General features: G+C 37.3%; 1 protein-coding gene across 9 annotated transcripts in view; it reads left to right on the top strand.

Moving 5' to 3' along the window:
- ntm (neurotrimin) overlaps positions 1-24,282 on the top strand; it is a 399,798-nt gene extending 375,516 nt beyond the window's left edge. For 2 of the 9 annotated variants that reach the window (XM_067432672.1, XM_067432671.1), the window contains 6 exons: positions 9,122-9,253; positions 12,433-12,553; positions 13,708-13,859; positions 14,118-14,153; positions 22,523-22,600; positions 22,934-24,282. In XM_067432672.1, the coding sequence (XP_067288773.1) occupies positions 9,122-9,253; positions 12,433-12,553; positions 13,708-13,859; positions 14,118-14,153; positions 22,523-22,600; positions 22,934-23,034 (620 nt within the window). In that variant the 3' untranslated portion in view covers positions 23,035-24,282. The remainder of the gene's footprint in view (positions 1-9,121; positions 9,254-12,432; positions 12,554-13,707; positions 13,860-14,117; positions 14,154-22,522; positions 22,601-22,933) is intronic. The other 7 variants (XM_067432673.1, XM_067432674.1, XM_067432675.1 and 4 more) reach the window with 7 other exon arrangements.
- Positions 24,283-27,787: the final 3,505 nt, after the last annotated feature.

Raw genomic sequence — 27,787 nt, 5'->3', positions numbered from 1 at the left:
GGTTCCAACTACGGCTGGCATAATAGCTAAAAGCAGACTCTCCTTGCTTTGAGTGAACTCTTGGTATTTCTAACTGACTTGATCCTGCTGATCTGAGTGATCTGTTGGGTTTGTATTTAATCAGCATATCTGCGATGTATTGAGGTCCTAGCTCATTGAGTGATTTATAAACAAGTAATAGTACTTTAAAATCGATCCTAGATGTAACTGGAAGCCAGTGTAAAGACCTGAGGACTGGTGTGATATGGTCATATTTTCTGGTTCTGCTCAGAATCCTGGCAGCAGCGTTCTGTATGAGCTGCAGCTGTCTAATGGTCTTTTTAGGAAGGCCAGTGAGAAGGCCGTTACAATAGTCCACCCTACTGGTGATGAAAGCATGAACGAGTTTCTCTAAGTCTTGCCTGGAGACAAAACATCTAATCCTTGCAATATTTTTCAGATGATAGTATGCTGATTTAGTTATTGCTTTGACATGACTACTGAAACTCAGGTCTGACTCCAAAATCACTCCAAGATTCCTGACTTGATTTTTTGTTCTCAGGCCTTTAGCCTCAAGATATGCGTTCACCTTGAGAATTTCATCTTTGTTTCCAAATGTAGTGGATGTTCCAATACAGTAAATGTTCCAAAATGTCAGTTGATTTAAATATTTTAATTGTGATTAATCGCACTCTTGTTGATACACACGTGAAATAAAGCATACACGTCATTTATCTCATTAAACACATTAATTTTGTCATCATTTGCTATATCCAGCAATGTAAACAATCAGAAAACTGTATTTTCTGCAAGCTTCAAAATCATTGGAGACTCCAAAAGGACACCAAATAACCACATATAAAGGAGTGCCTATAATTATATTATATAATACATTTATACACACCTACGCACCCATGGAAAACAAACAAACATAATAACACAGAAAAACAATTCTCTACAGAATTCAGTGTGTGTGTGTGTGTCCAGAGCAACAACAACAAGAACAATATTGCTTTAATTTTAGATGAAAACTCCTAAATCAACCGCTTTGACTGCATAAACCTATGATAACACAACAACTTACACATGATAAATCAAACATTATCCTTCCTGAGTGTGTGTGATAACAACGTGGATGTACTGAAATGTGTCTGTACATGCATGAACGCTTACTATACAACACCAAAACTGCGCTATTCACAAACAATCGCAGAATACGACAGAGCTCGTGTTTTAAAGCAAAGCACACACGGGAATAAATAATTCACTAAAACGCAATGCGAGTGTCTGTTCTCTCTGATGTGTGTGATGTAATCAGACCTAGCCTTCTTTACAGTAGCGGAGGTTTGATTGAATTCGATTCCCGGATCACTGAAAACTCCCAGAGTTCAACGGGTTTAAATGGCCTGATCACAAACAGAGAAGCAGAATGGGTTAAAGAGATAAAGTGAGCGTTTCCTCCTCTGCTGTAGATGCTCAGTGTAATTGTGATAAACTCCAGACTTCTAACATCATCTAACCGCATGATGAACATGACATTAATATTGCAGCTTTACGTTCTTCTGTAATTCATTTGTGTAAATGTATTTTAATTTAACTTAATTTAACTTATTGTGTTACGGAATTTAAATGAATCGCATGCGTTAACGCGTTAATGGTGATAGTCCTTATTTTTACTTAAACCCCCCAACCCTTTAGATATTCCTTTAAATCATAAAAAAAATACTTTGTGGCCCACATCAATGGCATTTCCATTTTTCATATTTAATGAACAAAAGTAATATTGCTACCCTAGGAATGCATAAAAATGACATTCATTTCAAATGGCATTTTGCTATTTATATTCTGTTTTAATTTTGCATGAATATACGTTTGATACATTAAAACTTGCATTTAATGATTTAATTATTAGCACACGTATTATTTGAAGTAAACCATTCGTTCCTTTATGCATTCATGTAGTGTGTTTTTGAAAATATTTACTAGTCTGCATTTATGAAGGATGCGGATAAGCCAATGTTCTGCCTTCTCCACATACAAAGAAACAGTTCATAATATAAGATATAAAATCTATTATCCCCGGTGACTGTTTAATATAACCATATTACACACTTGAGTTAATCATTTGCAGGGCCGTGCGTGGTCTCTCTGTCATGTGATCAGAGCAAAAGCCTTTGGTGGGAAAGGTTGTTTACTTATTGTTCCAATATTCAAATATTCCCAAATATCTCTCTCTGTCTAAAATCCAGTGGGCTAAAGTTCAGAGCAAGCAGCGTTTAAGTTGTATGCGAAGAGTAAATGTGTTGTTGTGTTGCTTCATTGTTTTACCTTTGGGTGAGGAGCAGGGTCAATAATGTTGCTAATTTATCATTGCTACTGTTTAATCGAGTTGAATAAACATTGTTTTTAATGAGCGTCTGTGTCCCAGGAGCTAACACTCCTATTACATCAGTGCGAATTAGGGTTTTGGCTCAGTGAAGAGCACATTGTGTGGAGCACATTGCTTGAGGTTTTTATTGAGCTGTGATTGCATTAATCCTGTTTATAACCATCTATGTAATGAGGCTGCTGTGTGTTTGGGTTCGGCAGCTCATTTCAGGAACCAAATGATCCTCTGAGCGCTAGCCCTAACTGCTAATACAGTTCTACTCTGCCGATCGCACGCTTTATTTTTCTCTCGCCCTCCCCTCCTCGGTTCTATGCTGACTCCGGTTATTTTCAAGAGTTTTTTTGGGGGGGGTGACAGAAACACAGAGTGAAATGAATGCATTTGGAGTGGGGGTTATAGATTGATATTACTCTAGTCTGGTCTGGTTTATGGCGTTTCTCTCTCCTGAGCAATGGCCTCAGGGGTTTAGAAATATGTGGATCTGTGAACTAGTTTGTGGAAGCGCAAACTACCCCATGCTAATGTACTCTGCAGTGTGTTTATCTTCTCGTTGGTATTCGAGCTTGGGTTGTCTCTCTCTCAAATCAACAGCCCGCTGCTCTATCTCGTCTCCATTGGAGAGCTGAATTTGCCAAAGCCCAATTTTGCGTATGCATTTAAGCCGAAAAGAATAACAACGACCTAATTAAGAAATTCCAGCACATTTAGCAGGTGATTAAATTGGATTGTGGGTGTTTTTATGCACTGATATACCACATACAAATGTACCGCAAACACATTTGCACTCGCTCGCACAAACAAAAGCATATTTCAGCATTAGTAACAGATGTGGCTTTCACTTCACATTTTTAAGTCAAACAAAGAATCAAGGACTGAAGGATATTTGATGGCTGGAATCAAAGCAGGCCTGTCAAAATGCATTATCTTTGCTGACAAGAATCTCATCTGAATAAAGCCAATAAATATCTGCAGGGCATGTGTGTGACTCACTCTATCTATGTTTGCTTTTTTTCAGATGGATAAGGTTTCGCGCTAGTCAATTCTGTATTTTTGTGTCAGTTGATAGACCTTTTGTATTCTAAATTATTTAGCAAGTGAATCTTCTTTAACTGACAATGTGGACTCATCAAACCCATTTTTAATGTATCGTGCACCAAAAGTGAACAACGAGATGCAAGCAAATGCATTGTTTGGTTCACATTCGGAACAGAAGCTGAGGAAATCAGGTGGTGCGGTAATGGCGTTCCTGCCCTGCTGCTCTGGAGGGATCAGACAGAGAACCTGTCCCTCGTAAGATGACACATTCAGCTGTGCCTGGATTGATTCAGCACCTTGCCTAACTCTGCTTTCCTTCTCTCTGGGGTTTTGTGTGTGTATGTGTGTGTAGAACAGCTCTGCGGTATTGGTGGCTTGCTCTCTGTTATGCTGCAGTACTTTCCACTGGACTGAGCTACTTTAGCTAGAGGTCTAGGACAAGTCAGATAGTTGTAGAATGTGATTTTAAAACCGTGTTGTGGAGATTAGTTTCAGATTAGATTTGCCTGTTATCTCCTATAGTCACTCTTTTGAATATCAATGTAAAGTCTGGTCCTGTTTACATATTATTGCAATAAAAAGAAAGAAAGAAATATTTTATATAGGAAGAGCTTGTCAGAGTGATATGAAACATTACCTGTCACAGTTTGTTTTTACTTGAAATTTTGCAGCAGGTTATCTAAAATAATTGATAAAACAATAACAGCTAAACATCAATAATAGCGCTAAAGCAGCCTAGAAATTTGCCATTGTTGATATAATGTCTGTCTGGTCAAAAGTATTAAAGTAATAGTGTACCAAGAAATGAAAATGATCATTTACTCACCATCATGTTGTTCATTATGTTTAATCTATCCTTAATAGATAGATGGATCCGTTGATAGTTTCCTGATCTCTGTGAAGAGTGTTAAATGTTTTGAAGCATTGATCATTGTAGCCAATCACAGATTGTATGTATGTTGAGTGTAGGGGTGACCCTGAATAGTCGAAGATTCGATGCGTAGATATGCGGAGCCTGATTCGACCACCGATCCCACGGTCGAATCTTCGCGGGTGTTATGAAACAAGGATCATACCATTTTGGCAATATGGGGGTGCTCAATATTTTAAAGACGTGTCGCGGCGCTGAGCATCGGTGTACGACCCCTTTAAGGGCGCTGAGCTTCGCACCGCGCCTTTAAAATTAGAACACGGTCAATGAGTGTACACACACCGGCGGCAGCATTCAGCGCCTGTCCACGGCCACTCAGGAAGTTGTTTAAAATCCTGCCGCACCACAGAGCGCTTTCGTGCAGCTCATCTGTCAGTCAATTCAAAATTGAGCTCGCGTGTATAACTTATAATGTGCGCGTCAGGTGGCAGTGTGAGATCCTGAGGCGCGCGGGGCTGAGCTTCGCGTACGTCTTCATGTAAACGCACTCCGTGTTCTTTTCCTCTCTAGGCAGGTATTTTTTTAGGTTTATTTATCAAAATGTTCTTTTATATATTTGTGTGATGTTCTGTATTTCGATCGCGGCTTTAACATGATGGTTTATGAATGTTTATCCACCACATTACCTTTTAGGCTATTTAAACCTAAATAAGAAAGCCATTGTCAGTTCGTCTGTCAGTTGGCAGGCAGTTTTTGTTGCTTTATTAAAAGTTGTTGCTGTGTGCAGTGTGTAAAGGAAAATAAAAATAATTTTACCCTTCTGCTGACAGTGTCGTGCCCCTCCCAACCCATTCACACACAGAGATGATTCGACTATCAGGCGACCATAGAGAGATTCGACAATTCTGATTCGATTGTCTAAATCCTTAGTCGAGGACAGCCCTAGTTGAGTGTGTGAACACATTGGCCAATCAGATGTGTTTAAGTGATGGTGGATACAGTGACACGTGCTTGAATTGGTGCTTTTACATTTGCTTTAAAGCCAAATCTTCCTCCGTCTACCTCGATCTCGTGATGAATGAAATCTGACTCCTGCTCCGGTTGTGCTGCGAGGCTCATTCGGCTCATGCTGCGTTGGGCAGACACTTTCAGTTTTTAATTGTAGTGTCTGTTCTCTAACTGAACTAAACTATGGTGGGGTCAGTGCCGCAGTGGGCCAATGATGTTACTGGTGTACACTAATAACAGATGATCGCCTACTGACTTGGTACAGAAGTCTTGCAAATCTTTATTCTGAGTGTTGAAGAAGTCCCAGTCTTGGCAATGAAGATATGCAATCCTAGAACCATGAATAAATCCCACTGGCGTAATCCAACACAGGTAAAAAGTCTGTATCATTGATAGGAATGGGCTTTTTTTTTATTGTTTAGTTAAATGATGTTTAAAGAGAAAGAGGTTTCTGAACAAGCTCATGATTAAGCACTGCAAGCTTATGTTAAAGCTTAAGGTTTTCTTTTCGGTAAAAAGTAACAATAGGTGTAAACATTAAATGTAAAGAACAAAAGCATTATAAGCTCAAGCAGCACGAACAGGAAAAAACGCTAATAAAGCAGAGTGCACTAGTTATCGTGCAGAACTTACATATACATTTGAGTCGACATATGGTCACCGCGTATGTTCGTGTCCATGTTGAGAAAAACCATAATATCCACATGCTCGGATGAGAAAACGCTCTCCGGTGACAGACGTGGCGGAGACACAAAGATAACGGTGTGCTAAGCGAAGTGTCTTACGGTGCTTTGTGTTTTCTGTTCTTAAACCTCTCTCCTTCGACGAAACTTGAAGGAAGCACATGTCTCGATCATTTTGCCATCTGATAAGGTATCATCTCAGCTCGCTTACGTGCAGTGGTGAATGCAGTGATGGACAGCTGTCTTTCCTCATCCGCCTGGTGTTAGGATTTCATGTGATTTCTCACTGTGGTGGTGGTATTATGACAGCTCAGTTTCATTAATTCATTTGATCAAAAGTAACTTTTTAAACTACATAATTCCAAACTTTGCGAGATGACATTGTGATCAAATACAATCAACTTATTATAATGCTCCACAGCACCAGCCAGTGGACAGCAAAGTAACATTAAAATTAAAATAGTACTTATATTCTTCAAATATTATTTACAGATCAAATATTTGATTATTCATGCACACCCCTAATGAGCACAACTCTCATTTGACCTCTAAAGCCCTCGGTGAGCTTCTCTGCAAACTTACAAACACTTAAGAGTTAACCTTTTTCAGACGTAAATCAGAATGTGCATTTGATATCAGTGAAGCATCTGACTGTAAAATTCACTTAACTTCCCAAACACAATGGCTGAATCCAAAGTTGCCCGCTAAACCCTCATCCACTGTTCCCTACATTAGTTCACTAATACAGTTCACTTGAAGGAGTGAATGAAAACAATTTTGAACAGCCTTTGGGCCGTATATTAATGATCTGAGTTCATGTTCTGAAGCGCACGCCGCAGGTGCACTTGGTGTCCAAATCCACTTATGCTAGTTTAATGACAGAAAAAATAGTCTGGTCTGTGGGTCGGGCGCATGGTCCAAAAGGGTTGTCCCTCGTCTCTTGTTAATGAGTCATGGGTGTGTTTTGGGCGTAACTTGCACTAAACCAATCAGAGACTCATCTCCCATTCCCTTTAAAAGCCAGTTGTGCTTGCACTATGGCGGATTCACTATTTACATGTGAGCGGAAAGACAAAGAGAGGAATTTGCTTCTCCAGAGAGATACTGCATTTTGAGTTGTTCAGTTGCCTCAAAATAGCAACGTGCCAACAATGCACCTAAACACATGCCCAGCACACCTATGGGTGAACAAATGGGTGCTGGGTGTGAAAATGAATTGTGCTAAAAACTTGGCAGCCTTAGGCCCCTTTGAGTGTTCATTGGCTGTACATTCATTATTGTGGTGTAATGTGGGATAGAATGAGTGCACTTAATAACGCCTATGGTTTCAGACACCACTACAGATGGCTGTCCCCTCAAATAATGCCCTTTTTGAGGCTGATTTCGTATTCAGCCAGTGTGATTCCAGGCATTTTCACCCACACTCAGCCCACTGCATCACCATGCCTTTCCCCTCTCTTCCTCTATGCTAACCTCAAAACCGTTTCCTCTCTTTGTTGCCGTCTAGAGGACGGGATAAAGATTTTCACAATTGTAACAGCTTAAAACACTCTGGTTGACGCTACAAACTTGGTGATTTAATTTTTGTGTGGTATTCATCAGGGAGTAAGTTATCTGAGGATGTGACTGGAGGCCAGCCTGTTTCATTTCTGTGGGTTAAGTTTCTCCATTAAAAGAGTTGTTTGGCACTTGTTCTGTTTTTATGACACCAGGGACGATCGTTGTACCATTTCAGCTCAAGAGGCATTTGATTTTAACTTGCGATTATATTGCAAATCAAACCCTGTGCGTACTATTGACTGACGTTTATAATGCCATCGGGGCCATGAATATACAAAAGCGGTTGCATTATGTAAGAAATACATAACGAATGTGCTTCAGGAGTGTATTGATAAAGGAAAAAAAGCCAGAGATGTCAGTCTTCAAGTTCTCTGTGTTGATACAATGCTCCATGGCAGCCGTGAAACCCTGAGCCCCTGATGGAAATAAACGGTCCCATTTTGTCAATCTTCCCTTTGATGGAAGACAGTCCACAATGCACCTGATGCCAAAGCACCGCTTTTACTTTCTGCTGGACCGGGTATCAAAGCCAGTGGTTTGCTTTTCATAAAGCTTTCCCAGGCCTCTACAGCTCCAATGGTCAGGGCGAAACATCAAAATAAGCATCTTAAATGTAGACGAAACTATCTCTTTGTGGCTTGCTTTGCAAATATGTGCTCGTACTATTTAAAGATTTGGATTTAATTGGCTTATTATGAAAGTGTACTAGAGTGTTTGAATTTAAAAATGGGAACATACTTAAACAATAAAACAATGCAATTATACAAGCAGACTCAGAGCTCTTCTTCAGTGCAGCGAGGTGTGTACCGTGTTGAACGGTAATGAGCTTCTTTCTCCAGAGCGCTCTGTTGACACTCCTCATCAGGTTAAAGGAAGTGCCTCTTTCTTTCTCGTTAACAGTCTCTCCCAGGTGTAAGACATTGTCTTTCAGAGCATACTTAAGTGAACGCGGTGTTATTTTGCTGTCAGAAACTACATCGGGGACGATATTTATTTATTTAAGCCAAGCGCATATTACTGCTTGACGTTGAGAACTGCATCACAAAGGATCCCTTTTCACTAACGTTTTTTTTCCCCAGTCTGGAAGTCATGAACATGAAAAGGTGGCGTATGTTTTAGCATTTTGACTCCGGTGTGTATGCGAACACTTCAAAGCCACTGCACAGAGACCGAGACTCATATTTGAATCAAGTTTCATATCTCTAGTGTCGCCTTCTCCCACAATAGGACACAAATGACTATAAATACATCAGAGCATCTGTATTTCAGGGAAGATGAAGTTTGAATTTGCATAGAAGGGCATCAACATGCTCTACAGTTTGGCTTATTGTATCCAAACAAAGTACGGATGTGACAATACCGAAAAATCAGAAACATCCCAGCCCTTCAGTGATAATGAGACACATTCAGCATGATGAGATTTAGCCAAGTAACACTTTGTTGTTCCAGGATTAACACTCCTACCAACCAATCACAGTTGTTGTTTTTTGCTATAGTTGTCTTTTGAGGAATCATGAGTAAAGCTGGACAAATCTCCTCTTGTTTGAGAGCTTCAATACAGATTATAACATCATCTTTTAATGTTTTCTTGTTTAGATGACAGCGTAAGCTCAGACAATGAGGTTCTGGAGATACCCTTCATCAGCAGATCTAGAGCAGGAGTGTACGAATGCACCGCAGCGAACGAGATTGCAGTGGACACACAGACTGTTGAGCTCACAGTCAACTGTAAGTGCCTCATCAACATATTCTACACATACATATGCATCTTACAACATATGCCCTAAATACATTTTTTATACCATTTAGTTTGTTTATTTATTTAAACCTGTAAATAAACAAAAACATTTAGGATTTTATTAGATAAATATAAAATAACAACATAGTTTGTAATGACATGTCTTGAAATGAAACATAAAAACATCAGTAACACTATAACAAGTATACAGTAACAAAGCACTTATAAGTCATTTGCAAACTCATAGTTTACGGTTAATTAATAGTTTATGAACTGTAGTTAATACATTAATAGACTATATACAAATAGTGAGTTCTTCAGTCATTGTCACTGTAATTAATAAAGTGTTATTGTTTAATTAGATCATATATAAAGAGTTAAATAATGCTTTGTTAACAACTTTCTAACTAAATATAGTTTTTTAGATTAGGCCACAGAAAATGTCATTAATAAACGTTTTAAGTAGCACTTAATACTAATCATAGACGATCTGGCCGTCGCCATCTTGGCAACGCGCCACGCCCGGATAACAGAAAATGGGCAAAGTGGCGGGATGTGGGCGGAGCTTAGGTGACGCGATGACTAACAGACAGTGGATAAATGGCTATCCACCTGTCACTCAAAGTGGCCACGCCCTTAATTATGCAGAACTTTGTTATGCAAAATTATGCAGGCTTTATATAATGTAGGGCTGGGCGATAAAACGATAACGATAATTATCACGATATAATTTTCCTCGATAAAACGATAACAATAGTTAGATAAATGAGAAATAGTGAAGAAAATGCTGCGCTCACGACCAGCTCGGAGGACACAGATATCGTTGACAAGGAAGTTCGCTCAACCTCAGTGGTTTGGAGATATTTTGGCGATCCCATCCGACATCAAACAGAGCGACGTGCGAGGGCTGCTTATCATAGGTTCACCACGCGGAATTTATTAAAATTATCGTGCTTCTTCGAAGTTCTTCCAGATAACATTGATCCAAACACAGCGGTAAATCTACATTAACTACATTCACGCACAGCAGGCTTATTACCGTGTTAGTTGTAGTGGGTGACTTGCAAGCTAACGCTACCAAACTATAATCACTAAAACATCGGACTTGTACATCGCTATCATAATTGTTTGTCTTTGGTGATGTATTAATGAATCAGCATCGTATGTATCAAAAGAGAAATGATTCCATCCGATGTTTAAAATGAATAAAATAGACTAGACAAAGATCTGGAGATCTGCAAATACTGAACTTTGCTCTCTCTCCCTCATCTCCCGACCGGCCCACTGTCGGTGAGGTGTGTGTGTTGGTGAGATGGGGGCGTGTGTGTGTAAGAGAGAGAGAGCGATGCACGGTGGACCAATCCACTGTGAGGCAAAAGAGGGGGGACTCAAAATGGTTCTTAACTTAAAACGCTTTTCTTTTCTTTTTTTGCCCGTTTGCGTTTTTTTTTTTTTTTTTGACTAGCCTACTTACACAATTAAGTAATGATATAATTGATATACAGTGTGGAGTAAAAAAAATGCTTACCATAATTAATATGTTAATAAATAAATCTACCTCATTTTTAATAAATTGCTTACCTGTTGGGAAGTGTTTGTCATGTTTTGACAATAAAGGATAGTTTAAACCCACAGTTAACTGTCTGTTTTCTACATCTTTCACTTAGGTGCAAAAATATGCCTTTAAACTGTAAAGAAATAAAGATTTTACATTTATCGTGATATTTATCGAAATCGACTGATATGGAAAATTATATCGTGATAATTTTTTTGGGCCATATCGGCCAGCCCTGATATAATGTAAAAACAAATGAGTTATACAAATAATTCACCCCCCTCACAGTCGTCATAAAGGGCAAAATTAGCCGTATAGACCAAAACCACAATTTGTTCCAGGCTGTAAACGTTTTTTTTTCTGCTGTAAAGTTGGGCATTTTAACATGGAGCTCAATGAGATTCTGCTCCCTCTAGAGCCGCTCTAGTGGCCAGTCGAGGAATTACAGTTTGAGTTCCTGGAAACTGGGGGAGGTTGCAGCTTGATACTAATGCAATTAAGGTCTAATAAAGTTGGTTTCAAACTTTAATGCACTTTTCCAATTTTCCATGCCCTAATCTAGAAAAGCTATTTACAGTTAATAAGTTGTTAACAAAACATTATTTAACTCTTTATATATGATCTAATTAAACAATAACACTTTGTTAATTACAGTGACAATAAGCAACGAAAGCAACTCATTTCGCTATTTGCACACGCAAACAAGAAGGAGTGTGTGAGTACTGAGCTGAGGTTTTTTGCCGTCTTATTGGGCTGTAATATTGAACTGTTAAACACATACTTGTGTGTCAAGTTCCTTGTAATCATAGTCATTTATGTCTTAAGTGAACATAAACCAGCAGCAAAAGAAAATGAATATTGGATCTGTGCGTGCAGTCTTAAAGTGACAGCAGCATAATAAACCTGCTGTGTCATTAATGTTAATCAAACAACAAAAGAAAAAGAGAAAATCTCTCCTTGCTCTTGACTGAATCACTTTTGTAACTTTAATAATACATTTACATGGAATATATATACATTAAATGTCAACACTATGCAGTACTTTTATACATTTGATTGCGTGATTAGAAGTTTTTCAGGTATTTCATATGTGTGTGTTTTATTATAGTATGTTTTCCTGTCTGCTTGTATTTAGTCTTTGTTCTCATTTTATCACTGACTGTTTTCTTGTCTTCATGAGTGTTTTTATTTATTTATTTAGTTTGACTGGTATTAGTTTTTTGTGATATTGAAATTGATGACAAAATTATGAAATTTGTATGGTATCAAACATTTGTATATCATAACTTTATTTAAAGCAAAAATAACAATTTTGCATTATATCATGTAATACAATTATTCATATTGTAATATAAGATTTTTAGTCATCACCCACCCCTAAAATAATAATTACTTGTACTTCTGAACCTACTTTGGGATGTTTATTCATTTATTATTCCTTTATATTATTTATTACATTTAATAAAATATTTATTTATATTTCATATTTATTATATTTAATAGAATTATAAAATATGTATTTATTATTTATATTTAATCAAATGAGGAATGGCCTTATGGTGGCCAGTAAATCTGCTCAAGTTGACTAACTCTCCTGTGGTTTTGTGTGTTTAGACGCTCCCAGTGTTTCAGATGGCAGAGATGTTGGCGTGACCCTGGGTCAGAGAGGGGTCCTGTATTGTGAGGCAGATGCTGTACCTGAGGCAGATTTTGAGTGGTACAGAGATGACAGGAGGTATGGCATATCACTTCAGGATATTCTGCTTCATCTGTTCCTTTCTTTGGGATGAAACCGTAACCTAGCAGTATATTGAATTATAGATGGTTTCAATAACAATACAGAATTTTGATCTTTAACTACTATGCACTAAAAATGTAATTAATAATTTGGTACAATGCACGGTAATGCTTTATTTTACAGTGTCCTTGTTACATATACTTACCTTAGTAATAACAGTAAATTTTGTATAATTACATGCAACTAACCCTAATCCTACCCTAACCTTATAGTAAGTAGTTACTAAATATTACTCACTACTTAAATATATAATTGTACTGTAACAATGACACCTTACATAGTTTAACCCAGTGTACTAATATTTGGTAAAATACTTGTCTTTACTTTTTACTTGTATTAAAAAGATAAAAAATAAAAACCCTGCACATTAACTACATTCATCTATAAAAATACATAATTATTGTAACGTTAACCCTTTCCTAACACCTATACCAACCCTTAAATCTCCCATGCCATGAAAACTGTCCGTAATCTTACCGTATATCCCACCCAATAGCAGAAAGTGTTTTTTAATACAGGTACATTGATGTAAGTACATACGGTAGTAGGTAAAGACTTCTAATGTAGAGTGACCTGTTTTTTTACTACAACTGATTTGTACAGCAACAGCTAGTTATGGAAAAAAATGTATATTTCCTGTACAGTGTGTCTGTAAGATTTCTCATATTTATAGTGACACTGAGAGGTGAAGGACAAATACACTTCAGTATCTGCACATGTCTGACTAGATGTGCTGTCATATATTCACTGTTTTCAACCACAAAATACTTCACATTTGAGTGCCTTTGGCTGGGTGCGTCTCAGTATGTTCTCTCAAACTGTCTTTGATGTCAAATGAAGAATAAGTTGTCACAATGTTGTATCATAATTAAATGTGCATAAGTGAGCGTGTGCGTGTCCCTCCGCGTGCCGCTGCCAGAAATTCAATCCCACAGTTTTGCCTCCTTTGAAAGTACGCAGGCCCGCTGCAATCTGCGTCCGAAAACGTCGATGCTGTCATAAATGTAACCTCAGGCTTCAAAGGAGGCTCTGATGAGGCATAAACAAGGCCGGGCTGATTCAAGTCTCCCCATTTGCTGACTGTTTCCCAGGATCTTCAATGGCTTTGATGGCATTGAGATTGAGGATGCCGGAGGACTTTCAAAGCTGACTTTCTTCAACGTGTCCGAGGCAGACTACGGCAATTACTCTTGCGTCGCCATCAACAAACTTGGGAGCGCTAACACAAGCATCGTCCTGTACGGTAGGTTTCAGTAGTCGATGATTTTAATTAAGCTTTAAATCTCCTTTGGAGCCTCTTCACAGTTCTTCCATTAGTTTAATGTACAAATGGTGGAATTCTGTCTCATTTTCTGCTTAAACTTATGACAAAGCTGAAGGAAAGCAGATCTGATAACGTTCCTGTAAACACTGAATTTCTCCTTGGTCGTTTGCAACTATCTCAGGGTTCTTCTTCATTTGCTTTTGATTCATGATTTTATGTTTGTTTTTGTTGATGTAGAAATAATTGAACCCACTAGTTCAACGCTATTGCAAGGTTAGTAGTGTGCATGGGAATGTGGCATCCTGATCACCACCTAAACCATGTTCCCGTGCGAATAAAAAAAAGAAGAGGATGCAAACATGGTTATTTTCACATCAACCACAACGTGACGAAGCCGAGTTGTTGATATGGCACTTGAGTTTATCGGCGAGGTTGACGCACAAATTTTCCCTGATTTGAACGGGGTAATATCATTGTCTCGCCTCGTCTGACAGAATGTGATTGTCAGATTGTAAATTGGCTACTCGCTATTCCTATTAAAGGGTTATTACCCTAAAATCCCATTTTTGTAATGTCAATAATATATTCAGCACATTGAGTGACAGTCTCAATTGCTTCTCTGGGATTGGCCGGCTACTGACATGCCTCGTTCTGCCTTCAGTCACTGTGGATTGATGAATAAGTCTCTGTTTTCTCTAGCCTAAACATGTTTCTCTTTCTCTTCTGTCACTTTCTTTCCTGTCTAACCTTCCTCCACCATGGCATGGCTTCATTATGTCAATGCATGCTCTCATCTGCTGTTTGTAAGTACATGTTTGCATCATATGATGTCTTTTGATGTTTGTGGAATTGTGAGTGCGTCATTATTACTTGGTTGATGAGAAATGTACTTAAAGGAAAATTGTCATCATTTACTTTCATAGGAACAGGAAAATTAAATGAAATACCGTTCTCTAATCCACGCAATTACAATAGACTGGGTGTGGAGCTTTCTAGCTTCAAAAAGGATGCAAAAACACAAAAAAACACATAAAAATATCATAAAAGTGGAGTAGTCCAAGACTTCTGAAGTCAAACTGTAGTTTGAGAGCATTAGTAATGCTCAAATCATGAAAGAATCATTCTTTTGAGTCAGATTTTCAGGTGATTCGAGCCACAAAATTCATTTGAATTGGACTGATTCGGTCCTCAAGATTAACTCACTGACACAATGGTCTAGTTGCAGCGGTTAACAGCTCACTGGAGGTGAAGATTATCAGTTCACTTTCACTCTGTTCCTCATACAGATCTGTCGTTTGACTTCTGAACACACGCACCATGATACTTTTATGGTACTTTTGCATCCTTTTTGAAGCCTGAAAGCTTCTGTCCGTGTTCATTATAGAGGAATGGACAAGAACGACCATTGTATTATTACACAGAAGTAAGAAAGTCATCTTTGGAATGACATGAGGGTGAAATGATGACAGAATCTTCATTTTTTTGGTGAACTATTCCTTTAAATGTACATTTGCCCCTTACAAAAAAAGTGTTATGGTCTTTCTTGGACCACGTTAATACACAGAGCACATAAATCATACAGGACTATAGTATATATCAACTCAATATACCATTGTACTGCTACAGTACTACCTTTATTTTTTAATTAATTTTCTTCTCAAATTTTTTCCCCCTTTGGTATAAAAACCTTAAATGTGTCAACAGTAATACTACCATTAATATGCTTATGGTGAGAACTATATTGATTTCAAGTAAAAAATAAAAAAAAGTAGTGCAGTTAGTACAGAGATAATAACTGCAAATCATTGGTGATTTCAAACATGACATTTAATCGTAAGCTTGGCAAACAGTTTTGGAGACTTTTATGTTTCCCTATTGAAAGAGATAAGAGCTGCACATGCATGTGAAATGAACAACCTTCACCTAGACAGAAATAATGTTCACTACATATTTTAAAGATTAAAAATCACACACTTTTCATAACAAGGTTTACTTTATCGCATAGTTAAATAGAAGCAATATATTAGCATGTTTTACTTTACAGTTTGTCAAAATAATTATAAAAAAATATATTTTTTTCTTTCTTTTTTTTTGACTCTTTATATTTTTACTGAGCATATGCTGAATAAATATCACTCAACTGGTTTGTGATTGAAAACGTCTGGTGTTATAATTGCCTCTAGGTCTTTCTTTTTTGTAAGGGGTCATTCCTCGCCTGCATGTTGTTGGTAGTCGTTACTGATTTGTCCTTGTGTTGTCCTTTAATGTTTCTTCTCTGCCAAGAATAGAAATCTTGTCCTGACCAACTTTTCTCCACTGTCTGGCCTAAAAAAAAAGTGTGGGATTGGTAACCATGTCCTCTCCAGAGAGTCATTAACTGTATTGAATTTGATTGTGAGAACCTCACATTAGTATAATTACACTTGTGCAGGATTTACTCTAAGCTGTGGCTGCAGAATAATTGGATGGCGGTCCCTAAAGAAAGTCTACCGTGCACCCCTAAATCCAAGGAAAATTAGGCTTCCGTCTAAAAGGCCCATCAAAGAGAAGGATTTAATAGACAGCCATACTAATACGTGACATAATGTCTGTTTTGTTGGGACTGAGAATCGGTGCGCTCTGATCTTTCACTCCCAAATGTGAAACAAAAAAGGGAAATGGTGATGGTAATAAAAAAAAGAGAGATGGGAGGGAAAATTCAAACTTTTAAAGCATTGCTCTAGCTTTTTCCGCTCTCTCATGAACGTTTCACGCTAGAGGTGTTCCGATTGATCGGCTAGCGATCGTTCTCGGCTGATAATCGCTTTAGGATGTTTGATCGGCGGTCTCTGTAAAGGCCGATCTCATGCTGACGACACATAAAGACGCGTCTGCCGTGACATCAGCAGCGTCTCAATATCAGTCCGCCACGGGGTAAATAATAATAATGCTCTTTCCCTTTTCCCTTTCCTTTAATACGGTTAGGACTACCTAAATTTGATTTTCAATTGATTTTATTTGTATATTTATTCTATTTATTTGTGCTACTGCAGGTACATTTCTGTTTTGTTCTTATTTTATTACTGACTGTTTATTGTCTTTTTTGTGAATTCAATTCACAGTTTGAGATTAGGCTCGTGCTGTGTGTAAGCTATTTCAATTCAGTGTCCATTTCATTTGTTATAAAGCACTATTAAAAACAACTGAACAATGTTGACCAATGTGCTGTACAAAAAATAGGATAATATTCAAAACATGAAAAAAATAGAACCACAGAAAACAACAACGACATTCAAAACAGATGAATCATAAATTATAAGCCATATCAAATAAAAATGCCTTTAACTGTGATTTAAAAATGGATAATGTGGGAGCAGTTTGCATAGGCAGGGTATTCCAAAGTCTAGGAGCAGCTACGGAGAAGGCCCGGTCGCCCCTTGATGTTAATCTAGTTTCAGGGACCCCTAAGAGCCTCTGATTTGCAGACCTAAGGGCTCTCCCTGGCTGGTGTTCAATCAGGTCTGTAAGGTTTTGTGGTGCTAATCCATGTAGTGATTTAAAAACCAATAGCAGTACTTTAAAATCAATTCTTTGGCGCACAGGCAACCAATGGAGGGAACGTAGTATGGGGGTAATATGTTCACATTTGCGAGCTCCCGTTAAAACTCTGCCAGTCGCATTTTGAACCATTTGAAGGCGGTTCAAGGAAGACTGCCCAATCCCCAAATATAGAGAGTTGCAATAGTCTAGCCAGTGCTGATAAAAGCATGGATAAGGGTGCTTTCACATCTCTAGTTCGGTTCATTTGGTCCGAACCAAGGGCAAACAATTATACATTGTTGCATTTTTCAGATTTTTTGGTTCCTTTTCACACCACACTGATTGCTTTGGTCCGGACCAGTTGAAACGAACCAAAACGCAGGCACGTGACAACATCCACATCACTCATTGGCCATGGCGTATATTTCCTAAACTGCTTTTCGATTGGTCAGAATTTACGTGTGGGAAAATTCCAACAGGAGAGGCAAAGCCAGCAAACTATAATAACACTATGGAGAGACGACTGCGCGGGCCAGTTTTGTCCCTGGCCATAATCTACTACACTGTGTGTATTTACCACAGTATGCAAACAATACGTTTCTATAATGAAGCGCGGATGCGACATGAAAACAACGCTCTAATGCACTGCAGATGGCGAGCGCGCATCGCTCGTCACTTCAAGAGGAGGCGTGCATTAATTATTAACTCTTGACATGCTCATCTTCCGAAAATATTGCCAACTATCTATCAGGTAATAATATCATGCACACAATGTCAGCGCAGCTAACTACGGCAGCTGGTTCAGTCCAAAAATGATCAGTACTTTTGCAGTTGGTTCTGTTCGAGGTCGGATCACGTTCTCACCACAAACAAACCGCTCCAGAGTTCGTTTGAAATCGTACCGAGACCACCTCTTCAAGGAGGTCTCGGTACGCTTGTTTGGTCCGCTTTTGGTGCGCACCCGAGTGCGATTGCTGCTTTCAGACCTGACCAAACGAACCGCACCAAAGAGGGAAACGAACTCTAGTACGATTCAACCGAACTAAATGAGGCAGGTGTGAAAGCACCCTAACTCTTAGCTATTGAGCTGTTAGCTATAGCTATTGAGCAACAATTGCCCCATTGTAAAAGAAAAAGACAAGGAAAAGAAGCATTTAGGTGAGATATTCTTTCTTTTGAAAGATGTCTAAAAAATGACCCCCTCCTCCACAAGAGTCACCTAAGGTAGGGGGGATTCCCCCAGTTCAGGCCCCGAATGCCTGTAAAAATCCTGATGTGTAAAAAGAGGGATTCAAATATATCAGTTTCGGTGATCGGATCAGCAGATATTGTTTTCTGTGATCGGCTCCAAAAATCTGATTGGAGCACCCTTATTTGGCGTTCCCTCAAGAGTTATTTAAATATCTTTCTCTCCCATCTCATATTTTTTCCATTACCATGTCCTTTAAGCGGCTCTACAAATATCTGTTCCCACCAAAAATCTTGTTCAATACATTAACCTAGTTAAAATGTACATCTGTCTGTGTATATGTATATACTTGGGGTTGCATGACAACTTTTTGTAATTGACTAGTTGGCCAGAAAAGCAGGAGACTAGTGAGTTGAGTTGTACATTATGTAAATGCCTCGCCACATGAAGTCCCAATCTATCCTGGCTAACACAGTAGAAACAAAATAGATTGCTTCTTCTATTTTAAAAGTGAAGTTGTTTACACTGTGTACGGTGCAATGTCGTGTGCCTTGTAGACATTCAATAACGAGAATGTATCCCATGCCGCTGATGTATCTCCGCTGCCAGAGTCATGCTGCGCGTGTTGTGATGAGCGGCGTATAAAACACCTCACCCTCGCTTATAGTTCCTGTCAGCTTCTGGACAGTGTTCGGCGCAATGTGTGTACATCGCTTTATGTGCATCATTTCAGTGGTCTTGCTTCCGGAAGTGTCATTCTTTTGACTGACTCTTGGGAATGCTCAGACTATAGTTTGAATTAAAACCATTTCTTTAACGTCTGCAAAAACTACCCGAATCCTTCACATTAAAATCGATCTACAGGCTTTCATAGATTTTTCCATAGCTCTTGTTTATTAAAGTTTTGTTTCAAGCTGTTCTCACAATGCCAATTATCAAGCGATAAATACATGAAAATTCTTACAAATAGCCCCTTTGAATAGCCAGTAGTTATACGTATAAAATTATATTCACTTTTTTTCAATAAATTCACAATGCTTCATGGAAGTGTGGGTGGTTGTTAATGAGGTTTTTGCTATGGATCTCATTTCCATGGAAACCATACTGTCTGATGTTTGCAAGGAGGATTGTGAGTAATTCATTGGGAAATTGATTATCAAAGAAGATTTTATTAATATTATTATGTTTTTAAATGAGGCTGAATCACACTGGACGTGTTGCCTTTACTGATATATATTTCATCATGTAACAGCCATGGAGTGCTTGGTAGGTCTGGCTTGAAAGGTTTATGTAAAAAAAAATCTATTTCCCTATGGAGAAAATGAGTGGGATTTGTACTTGTGAAAGCTGCCTGTTGCACGCTCTTGAACAAATGCAGCTGAAGTCTGAGTAGTTGACTAATCGGTGCAACCCCAAAATATAAATATACACACATACAGTGCATTTCAACACTGAACATGTCTAAATATGGAAAGTGGAGGTCAGAGTGAGTGTGTATTGCATGTTACTTGTTTGTTAAAGACTAAAACTCTACCTGATGACTAGAACTAGCCACATGTCTCTTGATAAACCGTAATACAGAGCTGAATCTCACAAAACCATACCCAGGTCAGATTTGACCATAAAATCAAAATCTGAATTAAGAGCCATTCAGATTTACTACTTTACTATTACAAAAGTTTGAGGTTGGTACTGAGCATATGCTGGGTTTTTTAATATAATACAGTTTCACATGATCCTTTTCTAAATCATTCATATATGCTGATTTTAAACTCGAGTAACTATTATTATTATTATTATTATTATCATCATCATCATCATCCAGCTGGCCTGCTATTCTCTAAATTTTTTTTTTGAAAGTTCAAAAGAATAGCAATTATTTAAAAAAAAAAAGTTTAACAATAATAATAATAATAATAATAATAATAATAATATATTCATTCTAAAACTTTCGTTTTTGCTTAATTTTTTCATGCAGAAACATATCTTGAAAAACTATTTTTCTTTCGATTTAAGGATGAAATATGATCATCTTAACAGGTTTCATGAGATTCAGCCATATAACTTTAGCTGTTTGTATTGTTACTGATCAGTCTGTTGGCATTTTCAACAGATGAGCGCTATGACACACACACACACACACCACACACACACACACACACACACACACACACACACACACACACACACACACACACACACACACACGTCTATGTGCTTTGTTTTACTCATCTGCCCTTAGTAATCTGGTCAAACTGCACCTTCAGTGATTAGCTTGTTTATAAGCAACCGCAATTACGGCTGACCTCAGTGGTTGACCAGTCAAGGATGTGTCGTACAGTAGGGTAATAATGGTGTGAGCGCAGGGAGACGGGATGGGCTGCTTTAAAAAGAGGAGAACAGATGCTCCTCGATACAAATGTGACCACTAAAGACCCTCACTTAGATGTTAATCTGCCAATCTGGAGCGCTTTCGTCCCAGTTAGATGACCCGACGCCACAGAACAGAACCATGCCAGAAATACGCTAGTTTGACTTGATGAATATTTTTAGACATCTCATTTGGACTAAAATATTTCAGCCTGGTCTCATTGTTAATACGTAGGTGTTAATACGTAACTTTCAAAGACACAAAACATACATTTTATACGTTTTGACAAATGCTAAAATGTACAATATGGATGTATCGGCAACATTTAAACTTAGCAATATTATATATAAAATGCGTATGAATCTTTCATATCATAAAGATATCGGTATAATTTCCCTTTTATCATTTTATAGATTAATGTAAGATTCATTAACCCTACTCCCAGACCTAAACATACCCGTTTTATGCAAAATATAAGAAGAATCAAACATAATGGACAGCGATGTGTAGGAAAATTGCTATTTTAGTAACAAAATAGCATTAAAAAAATATTTACCGCTAAACGTATCCATAACCATCTATTGTTTTGATATAATAGTTTTTTATGAGGTACAGAGCAGAATTTAAGTTATTAATTCATGAAAATGTTAATCCGGCTTCACTCCATGAAGGCATGCATTTCGCAATTTCTGTAAAACATGTCATAACACGATTTTTGAATTTGAATTCATCGTAACAAGCATGGGATCACTTCTGAGAGAATTATTTTTTAATTGCATTTTTTTTCTCATGATTTAAAGTCACAATTGTGTGATTATAAAGTCAGAATTGCATGATATAAATTCACAATTGTGACTTAATTGTGTTTTTTTCCCCCTCAGAATTGGACTTTATAACTGGCATTCTGACTTTATACCATGCGATTATAACTTTATAAATCACAATTGCGAGTTTGTCACAATTCTGAGAAAAGAAGTCAGAATTACGAGTTGTAAAGTCTGAATTGAGATATTAACTTGGAATTGCAAGGAAGAAAGTCAGAATTGCGAGATGTGAAATTGCAATTGGGAGATAAGTCAGAATTATCTTTTAAAAATTGTATTTTTGTGGCAGAAACAAATCTTCCATATCTGTCAGTCGCTGTGCAGAAGAAAACGCATTTTGTGTCTCATGGCAAACTTACTAAATATTACAGAATGGTTCAACAATTAAAGAAATGTGTAGTCTTGTTTAACATTATGTAACTGTATGTCTTAAGTAGACGAGTAAACTGTTATATAATAAGTGCGACTGAATGTTTCCATGATCAAGACAATAATACCACGATTTTAATATTCATAAATAAGAATACATACAAATGTGTTTATCAGTAAAGTTGTTCATACATAAATATTGTACGCTTTAATTCTACTACACTTCACGTAAAAATACACGTATTCTCATGAGATCACGTTGAAAATCTGCCTAAAAGCACCAATAGAAATGATTTCCTAAATCTTTTTAAGTTCCTATTGCATGTTCTGTATTCCTGTAAAGTGTTTTGTTAAATATTCTCTCTTTTAGCGGAGACGGCTTCTGTTTTAGAAATGACTTCATCCGATGTAGAGCAAACAGCCTTTGAAAACAGGGATTTTTGGGAAGGTACACAAGCTACTAAATACAGCTCTCGACTACTAATCACTACACACTCATCAACAAAGAGGTGCTGCTCTAATACACTAACATAAATTTAACAAGAATCGCTTGACTAGAAAATAGCGCTTTAGTGAAGTAAACCTAGAAAATGCTGTCAGCTGACACTTTGAGAAGAAGGAAAGATAACAGAGGAAGTAAGATCAAATCAGAAGTGCAGATGCGTAGGTGAGCGGCCTACATGTGAGTTCAGTCTCGAGAATAAAAGCCAGGCAGTTTACAGCACAGTTGGAGACCGGAGCTGTTTTTACCTGACGCGTGTGAATCTTTTCAATGCTTTAGGACCCGGAGCAGTTCAGGATGGCAACAGCGGCACGTCGACGGTCTTCACGCCCACCTGTCTACTTCTCATTCTACTTCTACAACTCTTGCTCAAGTTTTGATGCCGAAGATGTTTTCAGTGGATAAAAATCACTGTTTGTGTGGCATCGCGCTCATCCTGGAGTCACAAACCGTGCATGGGTTACCAAAAATGCCTGGAAATGTGCATGGGGTGCCCAAGTACTTCCTTTTAATAAAGTAATCATGCATTTCTTTTGTTTATAATAGAGTTTAATAATGTAACTTCTCTTACATTGCTAATTATCACACCGTTTTCCCCCACCGAATAGAGTTTTGTATTCCATCAACGCAAACAACAGAGAGGCATGTCTAATTTTAAATATTACATTTTATTTATTTTTGTGGCTGTAATTTTAATTTAACTTCTGCAACTCCTTAATAATTCATATAGAATGCAGTATGATAGGAGAATGATTATTTCAAGTCAAAGGCATGCGATGAGGAAGGGCATATGTATTTTTATTTTATTTTTTTGTCGCTGTATCTTAACTGTACAGCCAATCATAATAAACAGCAAAAAAGACACACACATTTAGCTCTGTAATATTCACATCATGTTTCATTTTGAGTACTTCTAATCTACATTTTAGCATTTAATACAACCGAAAACAATGCGATACATATCAGTTTGTTTTATTTTGATTATGATTTGAGTACCAGAACGGCACAGTTGGACTATGTTGAACCAAAAGCTCTATAAAATGATTTTTTTACACCACAAAGGAATAAATCAGATGTTGGAGTCATGTTAGTGCATATGGGAAGACAATGTATGAATCAGAAAAATGTTTCATTTGGAGCTTTGTGTAACACCAAGTTATTGGATCCATTACGAGAGCCAAAAGAGCAATCTGCTAACACAAGTTTTTAAAATGGCTTTTTTGTTGAATTTTGTCCAGATTTTGAGTTCTACAAACCAAACCGGGCGGTTAAATGCTCTTTATTTAGACACTTGTCGTCATCGTTCCTGCTAACATCTCTGTATGTATATGCATATATCTAACTTGTACAAAGGGAAAATATGCACACTTGTTTTTACTAAAATTGTGAACCTGTTTAATACAATGCAACGTTTTCTATTTTTTGTTATTCCCTTTTTCAGAAGCTGTGTAATTTATTTCTCAAAGGGTATTATAGTAGAGACAAGCTCATTGCAGTTACTCATTGTGAAATCTGATGTCTAAATATTGTGCTTTTGGAAAAAGCAGATGAGACTCTGACTCATTTGTCCGTCATCATCTCATCATGAGCAAATGTCTTGTTACCAATCCATATTCTGAAGGGGGGGGGAAGAAAAATAATACTTTCTGAAACGTACCATTGCAGTATTAAGGTGTTGTTTAATCTCCAATCCATATTAGGATTTTTTGTTTTGTTTTGTTGCAATGATTGATAGGATATATTCCTAATGTTTCCACTTTATTCCAAATGTGGTAGTTCGGACAAAGATGAAAATTGTCATCATTTCTTCACCCTCAGGCCGTTCAAATAAAAATAAATAATTAATCATTGATTTTAAGTACAAGTATTCCTTATTTAGCCACTAAAAACGTAAATGTTGGTCTGCAAACACAGATATACGTTTTATTTTATTTTTTTTGGAGCGTAAAACCATCTTTCCTCATTGTCCTCACTTTTATCGTAATGTTGAGACATTTATCAGAACTGTTTATCAAAAATGTTTTGCGATCTCTGGAAAGAAAGAAATCAGGCAGGTTTTGGAATGAGTAAATGATGACCGTTTACATTTTCGGATGAATTATCCCTTTAAGCATTATGTTTTTAAAACCATGTATCAGATACACAGTGGATTTTAAGCACAAGTTGTATGTTAATGAAAGGGAATGTCATGTATGTGCAAAGTTTAATAGGTGACGGTGTGTGTTCTTGACACAAAGGTGTATTATTCAACATTATGGTGTCATTTTTCATTTGATCTTTTTTTTTTAAAGATGTGGGGAACTTAACCAGACTACACTGTAAAAGAAAATAGTTGTTTCAACTTAAAAAAAGTAAGTGTTCATGCTTCCTTAAAATTTTAAGTTGAGTCAAATGGAAATGTGAAGATGTGAAGTGACAACTTGGATTTTTGAGTTGACTAAACGTAAAATTTTAGTCAGCACCAAAACATACTTTTTTTAAGTTGAAACAACTTTTTTTCCTTTCTTTTTTTTTTTTTACAGTGTATGAACGATCCACATATTGCATATATAGACAGATCAGTGAGACTAACCTGAACAACAGTCAGAAATCATCACTTAAACCACAAAAAGAAGCACCTTGTGATAAATAATGATGTGATTTCCTCTGGGAAAGACAGAGTTTGGATCAAGGCTGATCAAAATGAAGAAGGCGATCGATCAATCAGTGCACTGCATTAACAGAAACGCAGGGCTCGTCTGTGCATGGCTGTAATGCATTTCATATGTCCAACTTGGTGCAAAGAATTGACTTTTTTAATTTTATCTCAGCATTCAACCATTAAAACAACCAGCCTGGAGAAGTTCACTTTGTTCCGCTGATCTCTAGTGGTTCCTTGGAGACGAACAAATTATTAAAAGTATTTTAACTCCTTGTACTGTAAAGAAATTGTTTCGTCATATGTTTTTCCTTTAATGGCGATGGTGTGTTCATATTTAAGACTTACAATAATAAAATGTTGTATCTAAATATAATTGGTCTGGTCTAATTCTTACATTATTCTGGAGTAAATATACACATTATATATTCAAATATATAAAATATACATAATGCATAATTAACTATCATCTCTCTTGGCCATATGGTCTACTTTTTACTTGAACTCAAGGTCACTGCGTGCATGAATGTCTTGTGCCACTTTACACCAGGGTATAATGAAACCAGCAAATGTCAATTTGAACAGAAAGTTATGGGCTGACTGATATTTCTCAGGGTGGGTTTATATAGTAGGTTCTATATATATATAGGCAGATATCTCAAGTTTTGCCTTCAGGGAAGAAAAAAATAAAGCCATTGCCACTGTAAATGCTGACTTATGCTGCATTCCAGACAGATTTTTACCACCTCCGTCTAGGAAATAGCGCCTTAAATGGCACTCAATGTCGGACACTCAGCATGGTAAATCAGCGAGACACGTTATTTGACGCTACTTGCCGTGTTTTGTGCTTCCAATGAATATAAACGTAAAAAAACATGCTTTAACATTAGACATTAAGTTTGTTACCCTATTTTTTGCTTTTTGTTAGCTGTTAAAGTGATTTTGTGTCATTTTTACTCTGTTTTGCCATAATTGAAACAAAAACACGCTCATTGCACCATGGCGACGTTCTGCAGTCAACATGTGAACGTGATTGACTGGAACTCACTCAGGTCTGAAGTGGGAGATTTCATTTGGTATATTACAGCATCCATCCTCCTCTGCAATGCAGTATTAGTGTAAAGGCATTTTGTCACTATATGGTTTAAGTTGACACAATGGCATCTGCCATTAAACAAGCTAAATTAAAGCAATACTACTAACCAAATGCAGAACTGGGGCCCGTTCTTCGTATGTCGCCAACTCAGTTAGCTGGATTTGACTGTTGACGATTTGGCTTGATCTCGGATTTTCCAGCTCATCCTGGACTTGCTGTCATTGCAACAGGTCCATAAATTTAAAGGGTTTGTTCACCCAAAAATGAAATTAATGTCATTAATGACTAATGTCGTTCCACACCCGTAAGACCTCGTATCATCTTCAGACAAAGTTTAAGATATTTTATATTTAGTCCCGAAAGCGTATCCAAGTGTATGCACACTATACTGTCCATGTCCAGAAAGGGAATAAAAACATCATCACAGTAGTCCATATGAGACATCAGTGGGTTAATTAGAATCTCTTGAAGCATCGGAAATACATTTTGGTCCAAAAATAACAGAAACTACTTGGACATGGACAGTGTAGTGTACACTTGCATACGCTCTCGGACTAAATATAAAATATCTTAAACTGTGTGTGAAGATCTTACGGGTGTGGAACGACATTAGGGTGAGGAGTTAATGACATAAAAAATGACAATTTTTGGGTGAACTAACCCTTTAAACCTGCTCAGGAGAAGTTTATTTCATGGAAACAGGATTAGATTACATGAGGTGATACTTAAAATCTGTCCCAGCAGTGATACCCAATTCTGCCACATTAAATTAAAAATGAATATACAACATTGAAATAAAAATGTAAAGTGTGTACAAATATTATAAAATCGTGAATACAAATAATTGTGAATCACGTTCATCAAAACAGTGCACATTTAATTTATCTAACTTTTATGTTGGTTTGGTCATTTGTCTGTTTCCTTATAAAGGTCCAGAAATTCATGTTTTTTCTTCTTCTTCTTTTTTTTGACAAGTTTTTTGCCAGGTGGCTTTTTTAATTATATGATGTCATTACGTTGTCTTGACGCCAGCCAATCGCGGTACTGCTGATCGTGGTTTCGAGAATCAGGAGCAGGGATCTCAGATAATGTAATCCAGATATTTTAATCCAATTCGCAAATTCGTTTGAAGAACCAAATTAGCTAGAGATAAGTTATCATGATTAAAATATCTGGGATCTGTCAAATCATCTCAGATGTATTAAGTGAGGTATGAAGAACGGGTCCCTGCAGAGCCACACACCACAGCAGTTTCAAGACAGTGCCACCAGACCAGCACTCTCAGACCAGAAGTTAAAGCGATAGTTCCCCCAAAAATGAAAATGACCCTATGATTTACTCACCCTCAAGCCATCCTAGGTGTATCTGACATTCTTCTTTCAGACGAATACAATCGAAA

This window comes from Pseudorasbora parva, chromosome 23 (genome assembly GCF_024679245.1).
Source record: "Pseudorasbora parva isolate DD20220531a chromosome 23, ASM2467924v1, whole genome shotgun sequence".
Lineage (NCBI taxonomy): Eukaryota > Metazoa > Chordata > Actinopteri > Cypriniformes > Gobionidae > Pseudorasbora > Pseudorasbora parva.
The sequence above is the reverse complement of the archived record's forward strand: the minus strand, read 5'-3'. Positions and strand labels throughout refer to the sequence as shown.